Source organism: Trichoplax adhaerens, genomic scaffold, assembly GCF_000150275.1.
Source record: "Trichoplax adhaerens TRIADscaffold_6 genomic scaffold, whole genome shotgun sequence".
NCBI classification, from domain to species: domain Eukaryota; kingdom Metazoa; phylum Placozoa; class Uniplacotomia; order Trichoplacea; family Trichoplacidae; genus Trichoplax; species Trichoplax adhaerens.
Genome location: NW_002060948.1, coordinates 3,918,759 through 3,935,003, shown reverse-complemented (window position 1 = coordinate 3,935,003; position 16,245 = coordinate 3,918,759). Strand labels below are relative to the sequence as shown.

Here is a 16,245-nt window from a genome sequence, read left to right as displayed (position 1 = left end):
TGTTCTTATGAAATACTTTTTTCGTTATTACAATATTTAGGGATTAACGATCATTTAGCAACTTGAGGTTCAGCTAAAATGCCGTCAACCAATTTATGATATCACATTTACCTTTCCATGCAGTAAGATGATATGATGGAAAACAGATAATTATATAATAATTATAATATAGTTTTAAGTTATTTGAGCAGGAATAATGCTCTAATGTAAATATCCAATATATCGTATATCTATATTCAAACAGCAAAATTTGTAATCTTTTCAACTAATAATTGTAAATGCTCCTATGTAACGGATAACAAGGCGTTGAATCGAATTATCTATTTAAGACAAGTTATTTTCCTTGTCAGATGGATTAGGATATCTAAATAGAATGATAGCGTTATGCGACTGATGATAGATTTTTGACGTCAATTAACGCTCACTTCATTGAATTAATTACAATTCATTATTGAATTTGCATGGTAATGATGTAACCATTTGAATTCATAAGCCTTTTTTGAATATACCTTAATTAAGTTACGTTGTTACCTAAGAGAAAGTGTCTATCTTAACTCTAAATTATTTACTAATGGAACTTCTAGTTTCAGCAAATTACTCAATTTATGTTTATTAAATATATTATTGATTGACCTCATTGTTAGAAAAGCCAAGTCCTATTTGGTTAATTAATTATTTACCGTTACAGAAATACGTATCGTTTTTGTAGTATACGGATATTAATAATTATTATAATTGGATTAATGAGTGCATCTACGCGTATGTCAAAAGGCATTTAAGTTATAGCGGTCATGTATGTTCAATTAATAATTATTACTATCATTATAATCATCATTGATTGATTAGATTGTTGATCTATTACCGTATCAATAAAGAGGGATGATGTTACAGAGGCATCTATCCATGCACGGAAGGAGATTGTAATTTATGAATCGGTATACGTACGCGTATTTACACGGTGTACAGCGTATATAAATTTAAGCTTTAATATGAAGTGATCAATACTTTGAAGATAGGCCAAAGAAGACAAGATATTCGTTGATACTTAATAATGCTATACTCGTATTTGGCCAGTATTTTGCTCCGGAAATTAATTTACGATCGCATTGTATTTGTTGCCTATCTTTACATGGTTCAGAGGCAACCGTGCTATCGTTGAATCTGCCATTATTCGATCTTAATAGACTAATAATAAATAGAATCAGAATCGCATTTTCGTTCGGAGACCTAGCGATAGGAATCCATCACAGGATACTTTAATAGTTAAAGGAGTTGCTCAACCATCTTTTCCTCTCTATTGACTACCTTAGTTTAGATTAGAAGGAAGAAACAAATTGATCTGAGTAGCGCAATAGTTAATTTCATTATTAATCCTGCAGGAGACAGCTACTACACATTTAGTTAAAGCATCTGTAATTCAGGTTGAAATAGAATCGGAATCGCACATTCGTTTGCGATAAGATGCTCTTTAAAAAAGGAGCTGCTCAAGTAGCTCAATCACCATCGTTTCCTCTTTATTAGCTATCTTACTGTAGATTAGCAGGAGAAGGCAAACTAATTTGAATCGCGCAATGATTAATCCTGTAGAAGACAGCTACTGCATATTCAGCCAAAGAACCTGCAATCCAGATTCAAATAGAATTAGAATGTTGTACACTTTTGTTCGAAGAGCAAGCGATAGGATGCTAGTTAAAAAGGGGCTGCTCCAACATCAGTCTTTCCTTCTTTTATTGATTACCTTGATGTAGATTCGATGAAGGAAATTAATTGATCTGAGTAGTGTCACGATTAATCCTGTACAAGACAGCTACTGCATATTCAGCTAAAGCATCTGCAATCCAGAGTCAAATAGAATTAGGATGTTGTACTTTTATTCGAAGACCAAGCGATAGGACGTTAGTTAAATAGGGACTGCTCAAATATCAGTCTTTCCCTCTTTTATTAATTACCTTAATGTAGATTCGATCGAGGAAATCAATTGATCTGAATAGTGTCACGATTAATCCTGCAGAAGACAGCTACGTACTGCAGATTTTAGTTTAAGCATCTGTGTTTCAGACTCTAACAGAATCGGAATCGCACTTTCGTTTACGATAGAATGCTAGTTAAAAAGGAGCTGCTCAATCACCTACATTTCCTCTTTATGGACTACCTTACTGTAGATTAGAAGGAGAAAACAAATCGATCTGAGCCGCGCAACGATTAATCCTGCAGAAGGCAACTGCTGCATATTAAGTTAAAGCATCTGTAATTCAGAATCTTGCTTTCATTTGCTGGCCAAGCGATACTAAACATGCTACTCCATAGAGCCAGTTTTTACACTATAATTTCTATGCGTAAGCGCTATTGAATGCTACAGTCAAGCTCTACAGTATGCAATACTAGTTGGCGATTTGAGCACTGTGCTGTACAGTGTACAGTACCATTGCGGTGACGGGAGACAATCCTGTGCAAAATAAGTGGTCAACCAAAGCTCCAGTCTGATATAGGTATCGTTTACCCACTATCACTATAGAATAAAATGGATATACATACATGACAATATATCTGCACAGCAGTTTACAGTACGGCAACCATCTCAGAGAAGTTTTATACTGTAGCTCTGGCATAGTCGTCGTCATTTTTTTCGAGGCAGGATAGAACCAGTCCTGCTAATTAGTCATCCATTGGCAATTTTGATCCATTTTATTGCTCTTATCCACTGATTTCCTCTATTCTAGCCATCATCGATCCATGATCTATCCTTAATCATCCTATCTGGAATGGCAACGCAAGAAGAGGGATACAACTATGAGCAAACATTGGTATGTAATCATGTCCAATTGATTGATGGATAGATTGATTAATCGGGTTGATTTTCATCCTCTAGTGGCCTTCGACTTTCCATCACTATAAGAGTTGAAATAAAGTACTTTAAAATATCCCAATCTTGATGATTTACAGTATTAGCGATCATTACAGTTGTATTGAGTGGAGAGTAGTTCAGTCATGATCAATCACCAAATCGAGCTTGAATGTTGAAAAGGGGAGCGGATCATAAGCGTAAACAATCCCATCGTATCTTTGCTATCAACGCTTTCTAGAGCGATCGTCTTTTCCACAACATGTTTACTTGATCAATGTTATTTTCTTATAGCATTCCAGCTAAAGTAATGCCACTACGGCATAGTCTAGATTGTTATAACATTAATGCATTTGTTGTATCTGTAAATCCTGTTTGTAAAGCCGTAAAACCAGTGCATACCATAGAGATACAGCTTGCTGATGGTAAACAGTCGGTATCGGTGCCAGCCCGAGATAACTCGTCCCACCATCACGGAAGGAAGAGATGAAATCCAATGTGAAGTCATCATTTACTACCTAAAGTCTTGCTATAGATAGAATAGATGATGGATAACATTTGGAATTAAAATAGCCAGTTTCTAAAGTACAGTATTATCGTTTTCAAATCAATCGATAATACTCAAAGATACAAGATTAAAATTCATTTAGATTGAACTGATTCCGGGTTATTTTGGGATTCTAGCTCGACTGCATCCAGCATTTACTCGAATCCTCTAGTTCCGTCAGCATTTATTTTCCTTCCACGCTATTAACATTGATCTCCATCAACTGTACAGAACTTTCGTATTATCTTAACTGCTAGGTGGAGATAATGAGTTGAGCTAGAAAATCTCCAAGCTTGAGATCGACCACATCTAATCTTTACTCTAAGTAGCCCTTGCAAGCCCATGAGTAGTCGACTTTGTTTTCCTTCGATTAGGATGTTAGTATAGTGTCAAGATACGCGTAGATCTTCATCGGTTGAATAACCTTCATGTTATCATAACTGCTAAATTATCTAGATTCTTTTTACATTCAGAGACGACTCACAATCTTACCCAAACTAATCCTGATATAACTACGTGGTACAAGGGCTGAAATTTCTCATACGTCTTAAACTAGACTAGCCTGTATCAACGTGAAAATCTTCCCTTTTCCACCATCCTGGTGGAAATAATATCATCTGCTTAACATGAGATATCCTGATAAACTTAGAGACTCGTGTAGCATTTTATACTACGTATATTAATTTGTTATGATTTAGAATAGGGATGCATTAATTGGTAAATAATAGTTATTATGTGCCTTGTTGTTATTATTAATAACTGTCGTGAATTGATGTTGGTGTAAGCTAAGCTGAACGTCTTTATCCAATTCTTCTGATCGTCTCCATTTAATTAACTTACTTATTGAAATAAGAATGAATACGTACTTACAATCATGCACAGCTCGTTATGAATTAATTATTCCATGATAAACTTTTACTCCTCGGCGTTAAACAATGATTGATCTACTCGTCTTGCTAAGTAACTATGAATCAACTCAGCATGAACCAATCTTCATGTTGTCTTTAATTAAAGGAAGAGACAGATATTGTTGGCATCTCTTCCTACATGACAAATGATCACTTCCAAATTTATTGCTCTGTCGCTGTTTTATTGGCATTTTATCCCCTTGAAAGGATTCAAACGAATACACACGACATGTATTTGGTAATGCATACAATAGCCATGACAAGGAATGTCTTCCATTAGATGACAGAATTTAATATTCAAGTAAATAATGATTTTGATGATTGTTCTCTTGCCATGGATGAATAATGGATATCCTTAGGGCCGTATGGAAATTGTATAGTAGAGCTTGAATGGCTGTTGTTTGATTTTGGCTGTTTTCACTTGGTTTACTTTACGTCTTGTTGCCAGCACAATTGATGACGGATAGAAGCCATTTTTGGGTATAGCTTGAAATAGTTGACAGTACAGTTAACCTTGATGGCGGTCTTTCGCTTTACTACGAACTTTTAGTGCTCCTCAATAATATGATATAATCTATCTCGACCATGATCATACACTATTGTGTAATATGTATTACTCTACGACGATGATGATAGATCAAGGCGATAATTAACTTGAAGTCAATTCATCGTAGGCGTAGATGAAAACTATCGTAATCTTGCATCCTCTTCCTATAAAGCCCATGATCATCCGATTTATCAACTCATGATCCAACAACAACTATAAACCAATACACTAATTAAAAACTGTAATGTAAATAATTGCCAAACAGGCTGTAAGGATGGTACAGTAATGAGTCAAAAAACACATCCATGACGAAAAATTTCAAGGAGCCGTCGTAAATTAAGCTGTAGTCATGAGTAAAAAGTAGACATCGGTAACGAAAAATGACTTTATTTTGAAAGAATTTACAATAGCTGTCATAATTAAACTATAGCAATAAGTTACAAGTTGACATCGATGACGAAAAATTATTTTATTCTAAAAAGTTCAAGAAGAACTGTCATAAAATAAGCTGTACCAATAAGTATAAGTACTCATCGATGACGAAGAACTACTTCATTTTGAACGAATTCTACAAGAGCCGTCATAATGAAACTATAGCAATAAATGAAAGTTGACATCAATGACGATAAATTACTTTATGTTGAGAGAATTCGAGAAAATTTGTTGTCATTCTTGTAGGAGCATAAGGATATTGATATCTGATTTTTCCGAATGAAATGCCTATTTAAATTTTCCCTATTCCTGCGTGTTTAAAATATTATTAGGTATATGGGCGATTTACCAATGAATTACAAGCCTTTGCTCGTGAACAAACCAATCAGTTACACAGAAATCGTACAGACGACAATGACGACGATGGAGAAATTCATATCCAAACTACTCCAATTTCACGTTATAGCCGTGATAATTGTTCTAGTAAGTAATAAATATTAAACTACAGCATGCCTTATATATACGCGTATTAGATAATTATAGTTTAGCAATTACACACGTTATTATACTTTACTAGTATCGTTGCAACTGGATAATATGATAAACGTAATAGTACTCTTTCAGTATTTAAAATTCGTACATTTCTCGTATACTGTATCATATACTGAAAATACGCCGATAACATCTATACTGTGAGGCTAAGATCTGTTCTAGCAATTTTTATATGAGGCTAATCTGTTCTTACAATGGATTATTCATCTAGAGTGCCCTGCTTGGATTCATAAATTAATCTTCGAATATATCGGATTAGATTGGATTTATTTGTTAGTACTTGGAATCATCATGGCATTATTAAGTTTTCTTATAGACTATTGTATCACACAAATTCAACATGGTAAGAGCTAGCTGCTGCTAGATTTGTATTGTCTTACTTTTTAATGATAGCTAGTTTGAATTGATATTCTAGTTATCTGTTAGCTGGTAAATTACATCTGTACTTACTCCAATTTGATCACTTTACTTATAATGATTATTATATTTTATTCTCTCTATTTTTCTTATGCAAATATAGCTCATATTTTAGCTTATCAATCTGCGAAACATAGTGGTTTCTTGCAATATCTGGCTTGGGTATTTCTACCTATGATTTTCCTATTATTTAGCGTTGGATTTGTCAAATTATGTTCCATACATGCTATCGGTAAATTACAGCCGTAAACATATATAATATAATATATAAATTTTCCTATGTGATAGCGTAGGCATGCTAGTTAGATCTATACATACTCTATGAACGTGTTTTCTTGCTTTATTTTTACTGTATATTTCGTTGGCTTTAATTAGGATCGGGAATCCCAGAAATGAAAACAATTATGCGTGGTTACTCTCTCCATCATTATCTTTCTTTTAGAGCATTAATTGCTAAATCTGTAAGTTAAGCTCAATTAAATAATCGTTTAAATACCGATAGCTCTAAAAATTATGCACTGGCTTACTATACTGCTTAATCCAGTAAGGGAAATACCATTTTAAGTAACCGTATTTTAAAAACTTGCTTAACATTATAACATGCTTATTGATTAGGTTGGTTTAATAGCTGCAGCTGGCAGTGGTATGCCAATAGGCAAGGAGGTAAAATTACAGGCTTGAGCTATCCTAATAGATTTAATATTCCATGGTAGAGTAGCTATAAAACCTACGTAGTACGATACTATTGTTGTATTGTTTTGTATATCACTAAAAAATTGAATTAAACATATAATTATGGCCAGGGCCCTTTCGTACACATAGCTAGTATTGTCGCATCTATCATGAATCGTATATTGGGAGTATTTCGAGGATTGTACAAGGTAATATTTAGCTTTACTCTCATACATTAATTACAATACTATTGATAAAATATTATCTTCATCAAGTGGTACTACAACTTTCAGTTCTTGTCGTAACCTGATACCTTTCTCATGACCCTAGAATGAATCGCACAACATGGATTTGCTTGCAGCAGCATGCGCTGTAGGTGTATCATCCAACTTTGCAGCACCTATAGGAGGTACTTATCCTCTCTTTTAATATTCAGAATAAACTCATTTAGTTAGACTATCTTTTGAAATGATCTTAAGTACTATTCATAGTAAAGTTATATGTATCATAACGTTTTGATCCTGGTCAACTTTGTTTATAGGCGTCTTATTCAGTATTGAAGTAACATCAACCCATTTTGCTGTAAGAAATTACTGGAGGGGATTTTTTTCAGCAGTTTGCGGCGCTTTCGTATTTCGTCTTTTATCAGTTTGGGATCGTGAAGAACGTTAGTATATTTGAAGATGATTACCTTACATATAGTCTCAAGTCTAACTTTCATCACATAACTGATAGATAAAACGAAATGGGATTGGTTATGTAATTCTATTTTATGGCAACTTACTTTTGTTAATAATCTATCTTTTTTTTCTTCTCTTAATAGAAACTATTACTGCGCTATTTAGCACCCATTTCCGTGTTGACTTTCCTTTTGATATGACTGAAATGCTCGCATTTATCTTTATTGGGTATAATACTACTATCTTAAACTTGAAAAATCTTTAAGATCTATCGTGTCAAAAGTATTTATATTGCTAGCTTACTGTATTTTCGTTTGCTTATTATAGAATTGTCAGCGGATTTAGTGGAGCACTTTTTGTATATTTACATCGAAAATTAATTGAACTTCGACGAAAGTATCGAAAAAATGTCGTGTCTAAATTTTTTCGCAAAAGGTACTTACATTTCCTTGAAATTGCCTCATATTGATCCTAACTTGTTTGATACTTTCTGCAATGTTCTTACAAATGCTCTTATTTAATTTGTTGCTTGCAGCATATTTCTCTATCCTGCTATCATCTGTTTTATCTATTTTTCGTTAACATTTCCTTTGGGACTTGGACGTTATATGGCATCTATTGTAAGTGGATCTAATAGATAGTTCAATTTATACTCGTATCATATAGTGCTTCCCATCTGTAATTGATGTCTTTAAATTCAGGTCACTCCTAAAGAAGCTATAGATGAGTTATTTTCTAACGCGACTTGGTATAGGGGTCATGCTGATAACATTAAAGCTCAAAAGATATTAGATCATTGGGATCATCCTAACATTTACGTTAGCTTGTTACTTTTCATCATCTTTCAGGTATAACAGAATGATTTTTACCCGGGTATTCAATTATTTATCAAAGCGACTACTAAATGATAAGAAATTTCTTTATTTTACAGTTCTTCTGGACGGCTGCAAGTGTTGCCTTGCCAATACCTTGTGGAGTTGTTTTACCCGTTTTCATAATAGGTATGTTAAAATACATGTGTTGCAAGTCAACACTCTACTAATACTGTGGTATTGCAAACGGTAGGGGCTGCATTTGGAAGATTAATTGGAGAAGCAATGGCGGCGTGGTTTCCATTAGGTATTCGTAGCGGCGACGGGTTATTTTCACCGATCGTTCCTGGAGGATATGCAGTTATTGGTGCTGCGGCATTGGCGGGTAGCGTTACCCATACAATTTCTGTTTCTGTAATCGTTTTTGAATTAACAGGTTCGCCAAAAGGAAATTTATGTCTTTAACATACAAACATTTTACGATTTCATTTATATAACTGCTCCTTGTAATGCTTTCGAAAACACAGGTCAAATCGTTCATATTATTCCCGTCATGGTAGGTACCATACAACGTAATAATATTCATATTTTTATAATTTTTTAATATTTTAAGCTTATAATAGATACTAAATGCATCATTCTCTGCCTTATTTTAGGTTGCAGTGTTAATTTCGAATGCCATTGCTACAAAATTGCAACCTTCGTTTTATGACAGTATAATACAAATTAAGAAACTCCCTTATTTACCAGAAATTTATGAGGACAAGTAGGCATCATGAAGTTGATGTTAGAGTATTCAATAAATTGGTTAATCTATTTTCATTATATGGCAGGGCTTACGATATTTACGTCTCCGATATAATGCGAACAGATATAAAGTATCTATCATATAAATCATCTTACGAAGATCTGGACAAGCTACTAGAAACCACAAAGTTAAAATCGTTTCCTCTGGTAGAGTCAGCTGGTAAACACTACAGTACTATTTATGTTGAAAGGAGTAAATTTTGCAATCTATAGTCTACCGCTGTAGATTAATTGAACATGATGATAGATTGAAAGTAATAGTTTATAATACATATGCAGATTCAATGGTCTTGCTTGGATCATTGCAACGTAAGCAACTAGAAGGCCTACTAGCAAGGTATATCAACAAAGTCGCCCAAGAAGTATCTACGTCACAGCCGACAACAGAACCTAAACGCGATCAGCTAGAATCAACTGTTAATGATGAAAATGAAGACAACCATAAAGATGGAGCAGAGTAAGTCCAAATGGTGGACTAAGCGTCTAAGGAAACGTAATTTTTATAATGATATTATTTGTCTCTTAATTAACCTAGAAATGGTATCTCCGACGATAACTCACAAGCACAATCAACAAGTGTTGAGGTAATGCAGAATACTGGTTAAAAATAATGTTGGATTCTTTTCCGTCATTACTGAGTATGTTTCCTATCGGTAATTGCTAAAACTTTACTTATTAGATTTCTTCATCCGTAAGCAAAACTTTGCGTCGCATGTCATCCAAATCCTCACGCAGCAATTTGTGTAAGAAGATTGTAATTACGAAAATGGTTTTCCACCTATAATATTAAGAAATTTAAAATACCTTCCTGTTTGTTTTATATTGGAATTTACAATAGTACCAGCATCGTTACAAAATTTGTTTCAAGGCATTTCTCGATCACAATCTCAAGATCAAGAGGTTATTTTGAATTTATTAAAGAATTACATAAAAAGTCATTATAATTGTAGCCATGACCCTTTCTAATTTATCTTTATGTATAATCGTGTTATAGCAACTCTTAGAAGAAAACGAAACTGGATTCAATTTAACTCCCACGGTTAGTGTTCTACCAGAAATAGCATATAAATAATTAACCATTTCGTTGACATGAACTATCTGTAATAATTTCCAACTCTAAATTTAAATTACTGTTATAGGATCACGAATTGTATAAAGAAAAACTGCAGGAAACTATAGATTTTAGTGAATGTCATATCGATCCTGCCCCATTTCAGTTAGTCGAAAGAACATCACTCCATAAGGTAATTATTAAAAGGTTTATGATGAATAGATGAGGATATGGATAGGGCCTTACTATCTTATTTTACTTAATAACTAATGGCGTATGATTTTATAGACACATTCGTTATTTTCAATCCTTGGGCTATCGCACGCATACGTAACTACAATTGGTAAATTGGTTGGTGTTGTTGCCTTGAAAGAGGTTAGGCTAATGCTGTTTTAGTAATTCGTAGAAAGATAACTGATCAAGGAAGATAGATTAAATCTAATATTAACTTTTCTACTTATTTTGCCAATACTTAGCTACAACTGGCAATCGAAGGCAGGAAAATTATGAGAGAAACCTCATCAGTTTACTATCGCATGCCAAATAGAAACAGGAATAGTTTTACCGGATCGGAATCAGAAAATCAATAAGTTTCTATCCTGATATAGTTCAAATTTATATTATGCGTTAAACTAGTATAGTAAACGCCATTGTACGATGTATACTTTGTAAATAAAATTCTCATTTTTTTTCTGTATAGGTTAGTAGCTTGTATTCTTTAATTATAATGTATAGATTTCGTTTCATAACCAGCCACAAAATACAGTAGATAGTTAGGTTAAAAAAAGGTTTCTTAAAGATCTAATTTTTGTTACCAACTACCGAAAACAACAATTGAACTAACTTTCTCGACAAAATTTTTTCAAATTTTGATATTTTCATACTGATATTCTAATAAAGTTCCAATTTTTATAGATTATTACGATCGTCCTGAAAATTATAAGCGACTAATCCATAGATTGAAGAGTCAAATTTTTACAGAAAATTTACTAGAGATTAGAGTTCTTGTACTTTGAAATTAATTCAGCTATTATGAATCCCTGTAGCGTATCTCTTGACATATGGTATTCCAATGATGTCTATTCGTTACATGTATTATACAGTATATGTACATCTTCTCCTGACATCGCTCGATCTAATATAAAACAGATTGATAGGAATATCAACTATCATACTTTTGATATGTAATATTAGATGAGTTTACCAACTTTTACCGTATCACACTTATCCACAAACTTTAATGTAAGCTCTATGAATGGAAATAGTACAGTCCAGCTTTATCTCTAGTATCGACATTAATCGTACATAGCAAAGGTAATACTTCTTGAATTTTATTTGGATTCTAAAAATTAATTTTTGCATACTGCATTTATTACGACAGTTACATTTTGTACTGCGGAATGGAAAGTTATGCCTTTATTTTCCGACTTTAGAAGCCGATCAAATATAGACCAGATAAGCTAGAGTTATACACTAATACTGTAAATTCGTTTCTGTGTTATATAGGATATCAAAAATAATTATAAGCATACAAGTATTATGTAATAAGACATACAAATTGATACATCGTGATTTCATAACATCTAAATCTCTAATTTCTTCGATGAAATTACATTGGACAGATAGATCTACACCCATTAATTGCCGTGCAAGCATATCAAAAATAAAATGGGCTAGATACAAAGTTATAAATGATGAATTTCATAATCTAGCAAAGGTTTAGTCTAAATCAGCCAAATGATATGGTATATTGGATAAATACCTGTATCACAGTTGGTACAAAAAATAAATATCTGTAGCTAGTTTTTCCTTTACACTGGTACAATTTAAATTTATACGTTATGATATATATTGCCAAGCTAAAGTGCTTATAAGCAAGAGAGTTACCCTTTAGTTCATTAGTAAATTTGCATTCGATGTTGATAAGACGTAGTAATGCCTCTGATAAAAATATGGTAATGAACATTCGAGAATATACTGTTCTACAGTATTAAGCCCCTTTAATTGAGCCTATACTGGATTTTGATCTATAGAAAATAACGCTAGCGAGATTTTAATATCTCGATAGTAAAGATCACTATAAAATGTATTCAAAATAGAAGAGTTTAGGAGAGCCTCATATTGGAATATTGAAGAGATGTTATTGCATAAATAGCAATTACAGTAATACTATCACAGTAACAAACCCTAACAGACTAAGTAATAATAAAGAGATTTTTGATTATAATTATATTAAGCACAAGTTCGCTAAAATATCAACAATACCGGTAATATAGTATATGGCTATACTATTCGTTATTACAACGTGTAAGCTGTATAAACCAAAAATGATAGTACTGAATTTATTTCAAGTATTTTGTAATTAGAGTCTTAAGTTGGTAAAGCTTTGATAAATTATTATCCCCATCATCATACATTAAAATCCCAGTCTGAAGAATTTAAATCCTCTGAAAACTCAGTTTTCATAGCTTGTGCCAGGTTCCATTGGTATGACCTTATAACGTAGGGCAAGAAAAATTTAACTGATCCGTCGTCAGGTAGGATATCCAGAAATTCGTTCATGTGTAAAAATGTAACTAATCGCCCCATTAAACCTGATGGAATGCCGAAATTTTTAGATTATTGATAAATGTATTATTTATCTACAATCCATTCAGCAAACGATAAAAACTTAACAGAAATCTTACCTTTCAAAATCTCTAGGTAGATACCTTTATCTGCGCTTGTAGATGGTATCTTTGATTTGGTCAAAAGCGACTTATATAAAGCAATCCACTGAAAAAGATATAAACAATTTCAGATAGTCATTGGAAAACATAAAAGTAAGTACTAGATAGCAACAAAATTCATTCTTGTACTCCTAATAACTACTGTTAATTTTTATCCATATTACGATATCATCAATTATTACTATTCACAACAAATTATAAATATTATCTTAATGACTGGACTAAATAGTATCTTTTAAACCTGATAAAGAATAAAAATATTTACGATTAAAAAGAAGTAATTTGAAGATCATATTTTAATCTTTTCAAATCAAGATAATCACTAATTCATTCTCTTTGTATATCGATATCGTCATGATTTTAGCGGCTAACGTTACATTTTTACGAAGAACTTTTTTATTAACAACACTTGATTGATAAGAACAGATGCTACTTAAGTACTATCCATTCGAGTTTCGATTATATCACCAACCAGTTCAGTTTTATCTTCAAATATATCCTGGGTATAGCTAACGGTAATATTTGGACAGCTTTCTAGTAATAGTGCAGTAGCCTATTGCATCGGTTTACGTAAGCATTGAGTAATATTAAGAAATATAAATCACTTTTAAAAATGTACAATAGAATTAATGGCTACATTACATGTTGATGCTGGTTAACAATTGGAAAGCAAAGCAGCTTTAACGATAGAGTACATGGTATTCGAAATTCTTTTCCGTTTGTATTTATGTACGATAACACATAATCTGCAGCCTTGGTTGTAACATATTTTGAGCACAGAAGGGACTAGAAATGTCAATGATAATCTTAAGCTAAAAGTAGCTCTAATATATACTAGGAGAATCATCTAATAAAATCAAAACACTGCCTTACTTGTAATTTTAGCAATATCTGACAACATAGCTGACAGCAACATTCAATATCACTATGTGGATCTGCTGTCGATTGCTGTCGTCCTGATAGTCGATTAATAGGCTGTCCTCGTTTTCCTCTTTTACAACGTATCTGTTCGGGCGCTTCACCTTGGAATTAATAGATAAATAAATTTAATGTCTTTCTCTTCAGAAATTACACAAGTAAAGTATGTAATTTTACATTGCTATTCCAGTAGAATAAAGTAATACTAAGTTTAAGCAATCATCTCTGAAACATAAAATTAATTATTTGCTTGTCTAAACTCGAACTCAGAGTATATTAAAATCTAAAATACTAATATGAAAATCACTTTCTCTTCGTTACTATTAGCTTAAATTATTTCTAGCTAATTACTATATCTCAGCTTCAGCCTACCAGATATTCTAATAAATTTGCTATATAAGCAAATAAAATTTGTAATGTTGATCCATTCAAATGGAAGGCTACCGTAATTATAGCCTAATGACCGTAATAGTCGTTGGTGTTATAAATTAATGAAGGCTAATTAATTTTCGTTATTACTGCTTTACTCTATAAATTAGTATGATTAAGGTATACGAGGATTTAGTAGCATAATAGCTAGTAGCGTTTAAAATAACTACAGCCATATTGAATCTAATTTTACGGATATTTTCCTATAAAGGAATATCAACAGTAGCAGACCTTCGAAAGGTGGAAGACTATCCAGCCAAAGAAACCTTTTTGCAAAGTGACCATTACCAAGAAACTGCCAAAATTATCAAAATTTAAAGTCAGAAAATGGTTCTTACTAATTCCTGATATTTAAATTAATTATGATTGTTCTTATTCAGTATAAATACCGAAACAATATTTAGTGTATTTCCTCGATATTGGGCAACGTAGACTTGTTTCTCCACTAGCCGTGATAAATACCTCTCAATCAGCAGTATCTAAATAGTTTTTATATTAGTTAACTATTGTCGATATAGAATTGATATGCTTAAGCATTTACACAGATTTGCAAATAAACATACAGTAACATACCTCACATTCTTCATAATATTTGACATAGTTTTTACCTATGCCAATGCAATTGCAAAAGATAAAATCTTTTAGGCAATGACAATCGAAATAGCAGTAACTTTTCTTCCTGCTACATCAAGATAAATTAAGACACTATGGATGCAGTGATACGAACCGAGAAGTACTTGTTCTAAAAAGATGCGCAATTGAGTATGGTTATTAATTGAGCCAGTACATGGAATCTATTGTTATGCAGTAAATGAAAATAAAAGAAAAAATAAGTTAAAACATTTAAATAGCCAAATAACAACTCAAAATAAGATTATAAACTGATATTGATATAACCTTACCTGTAGGATCTTGATTGACTCATCTAACGTAACAACTTTTTTGTCAAGCAATAGGAGTAAACCATCAATTGCAGCTTGAGGACAATTTCGACGTAATAACTATTATCAAATTCATAAATTTATATTTACATAATTAAAATACAGTATATCAATATAGTATTATTAATATAAACATATATTATACAGTACTTACCTGCCCAAATGATGTTAATCGGTCAGTAGGATTTGTTAAAAGCAAAGGATACTCTACACAAATATGAATTAACTGATCACAGGTGAATTCCGATAATAAAGATTCTGCCTTTTCTAGATTACAAAGTATCATATGCTGCGATATAAGCATAGCTTTATCAAGGTCTGTAAATCTGTTATAAGCAAAAACAAAGGCATTGCAAGGTAAGATCCCAATTAATATTCATCGAAATAAATAGTTCCTTGATTGGTAGGACTAACTTAAAATCAGGTGATGTATAACTTTTAAGATGCTCTAAAAGACGAACACCACATTCTGCAATACAAGAATCATACAGTTTAGTATACAATACAGGGATATGTATCGTCAAAAAAATACAAAAAAATATGTGTTGATAACATTCGCACCTGCACTGAAATTTTTTAAATTAGATTGCAGCATAACTTTTGATAACGAATCCGGTTTTGTCTGCCAATAAATACTGAGAATTCGATCAGCCAGTATCTGCCAAAACAGTAATAATCTTAAAAAAATTTACAGAACTAGCTAACAAGGTCGAATTCTATTAATGTGACAAAATATAAATACAGTCTATTAACTAACCTCTCCAATGTTGGTGACGATACCATCTTGAAATAGGACGCTATCCAAATATACAATTATTCCTTGACTAAATTTCTAAAAATAATTTATTTGATATTAATATAGTATAATGAAATTTCTTATACTATATAGTCAATCGAATCGCTACATTACAATCAATATCTACTAAGACAATGTATTTGCTAGCATAAAACAATTACGTCG

At 32.4% G+C, this 16,245-nt stretch overlaps 1 protein-coding gene across 1 annotated transcript; it reads left to right on the top strand.

Annotated features, from left to right (window-relative positions):
* Positions 1-6,041: 6,041 nt before the first annotated feature.
* TRIADDRAFT_26270 (uncharacterized protein) lies at positions 6,042-9,677 on the top strand (the record flags this gene model as incomplete). The annotated part of the gene is made up of 17 exons (XM_002113740.1): positions 6,042-6,171; positions 6,349-6,477; positions 6,621-6,706; positions 6,861-6,908; positions 7,049-7,126; positions 7,248-7,326; positions 7,459-7,584; positions 7,741-7,825; positions 7,925-8,032; positions 8,133-8,217; positions 8,299-8,445; positions 8,529-8,598; positions 8,663-8,845; positions 8,937-8,965; positions 9,066-9,175; positions 9,243-9,376; positions 9,496-9,677. Coding segments are annotated over 17 exons (1,809 nt in total), but the record flags the coding sequence as incomplete, so codon positions are not given.
* Positions 9,678-16,245: the final 6,568 nt, after the last annotated feature.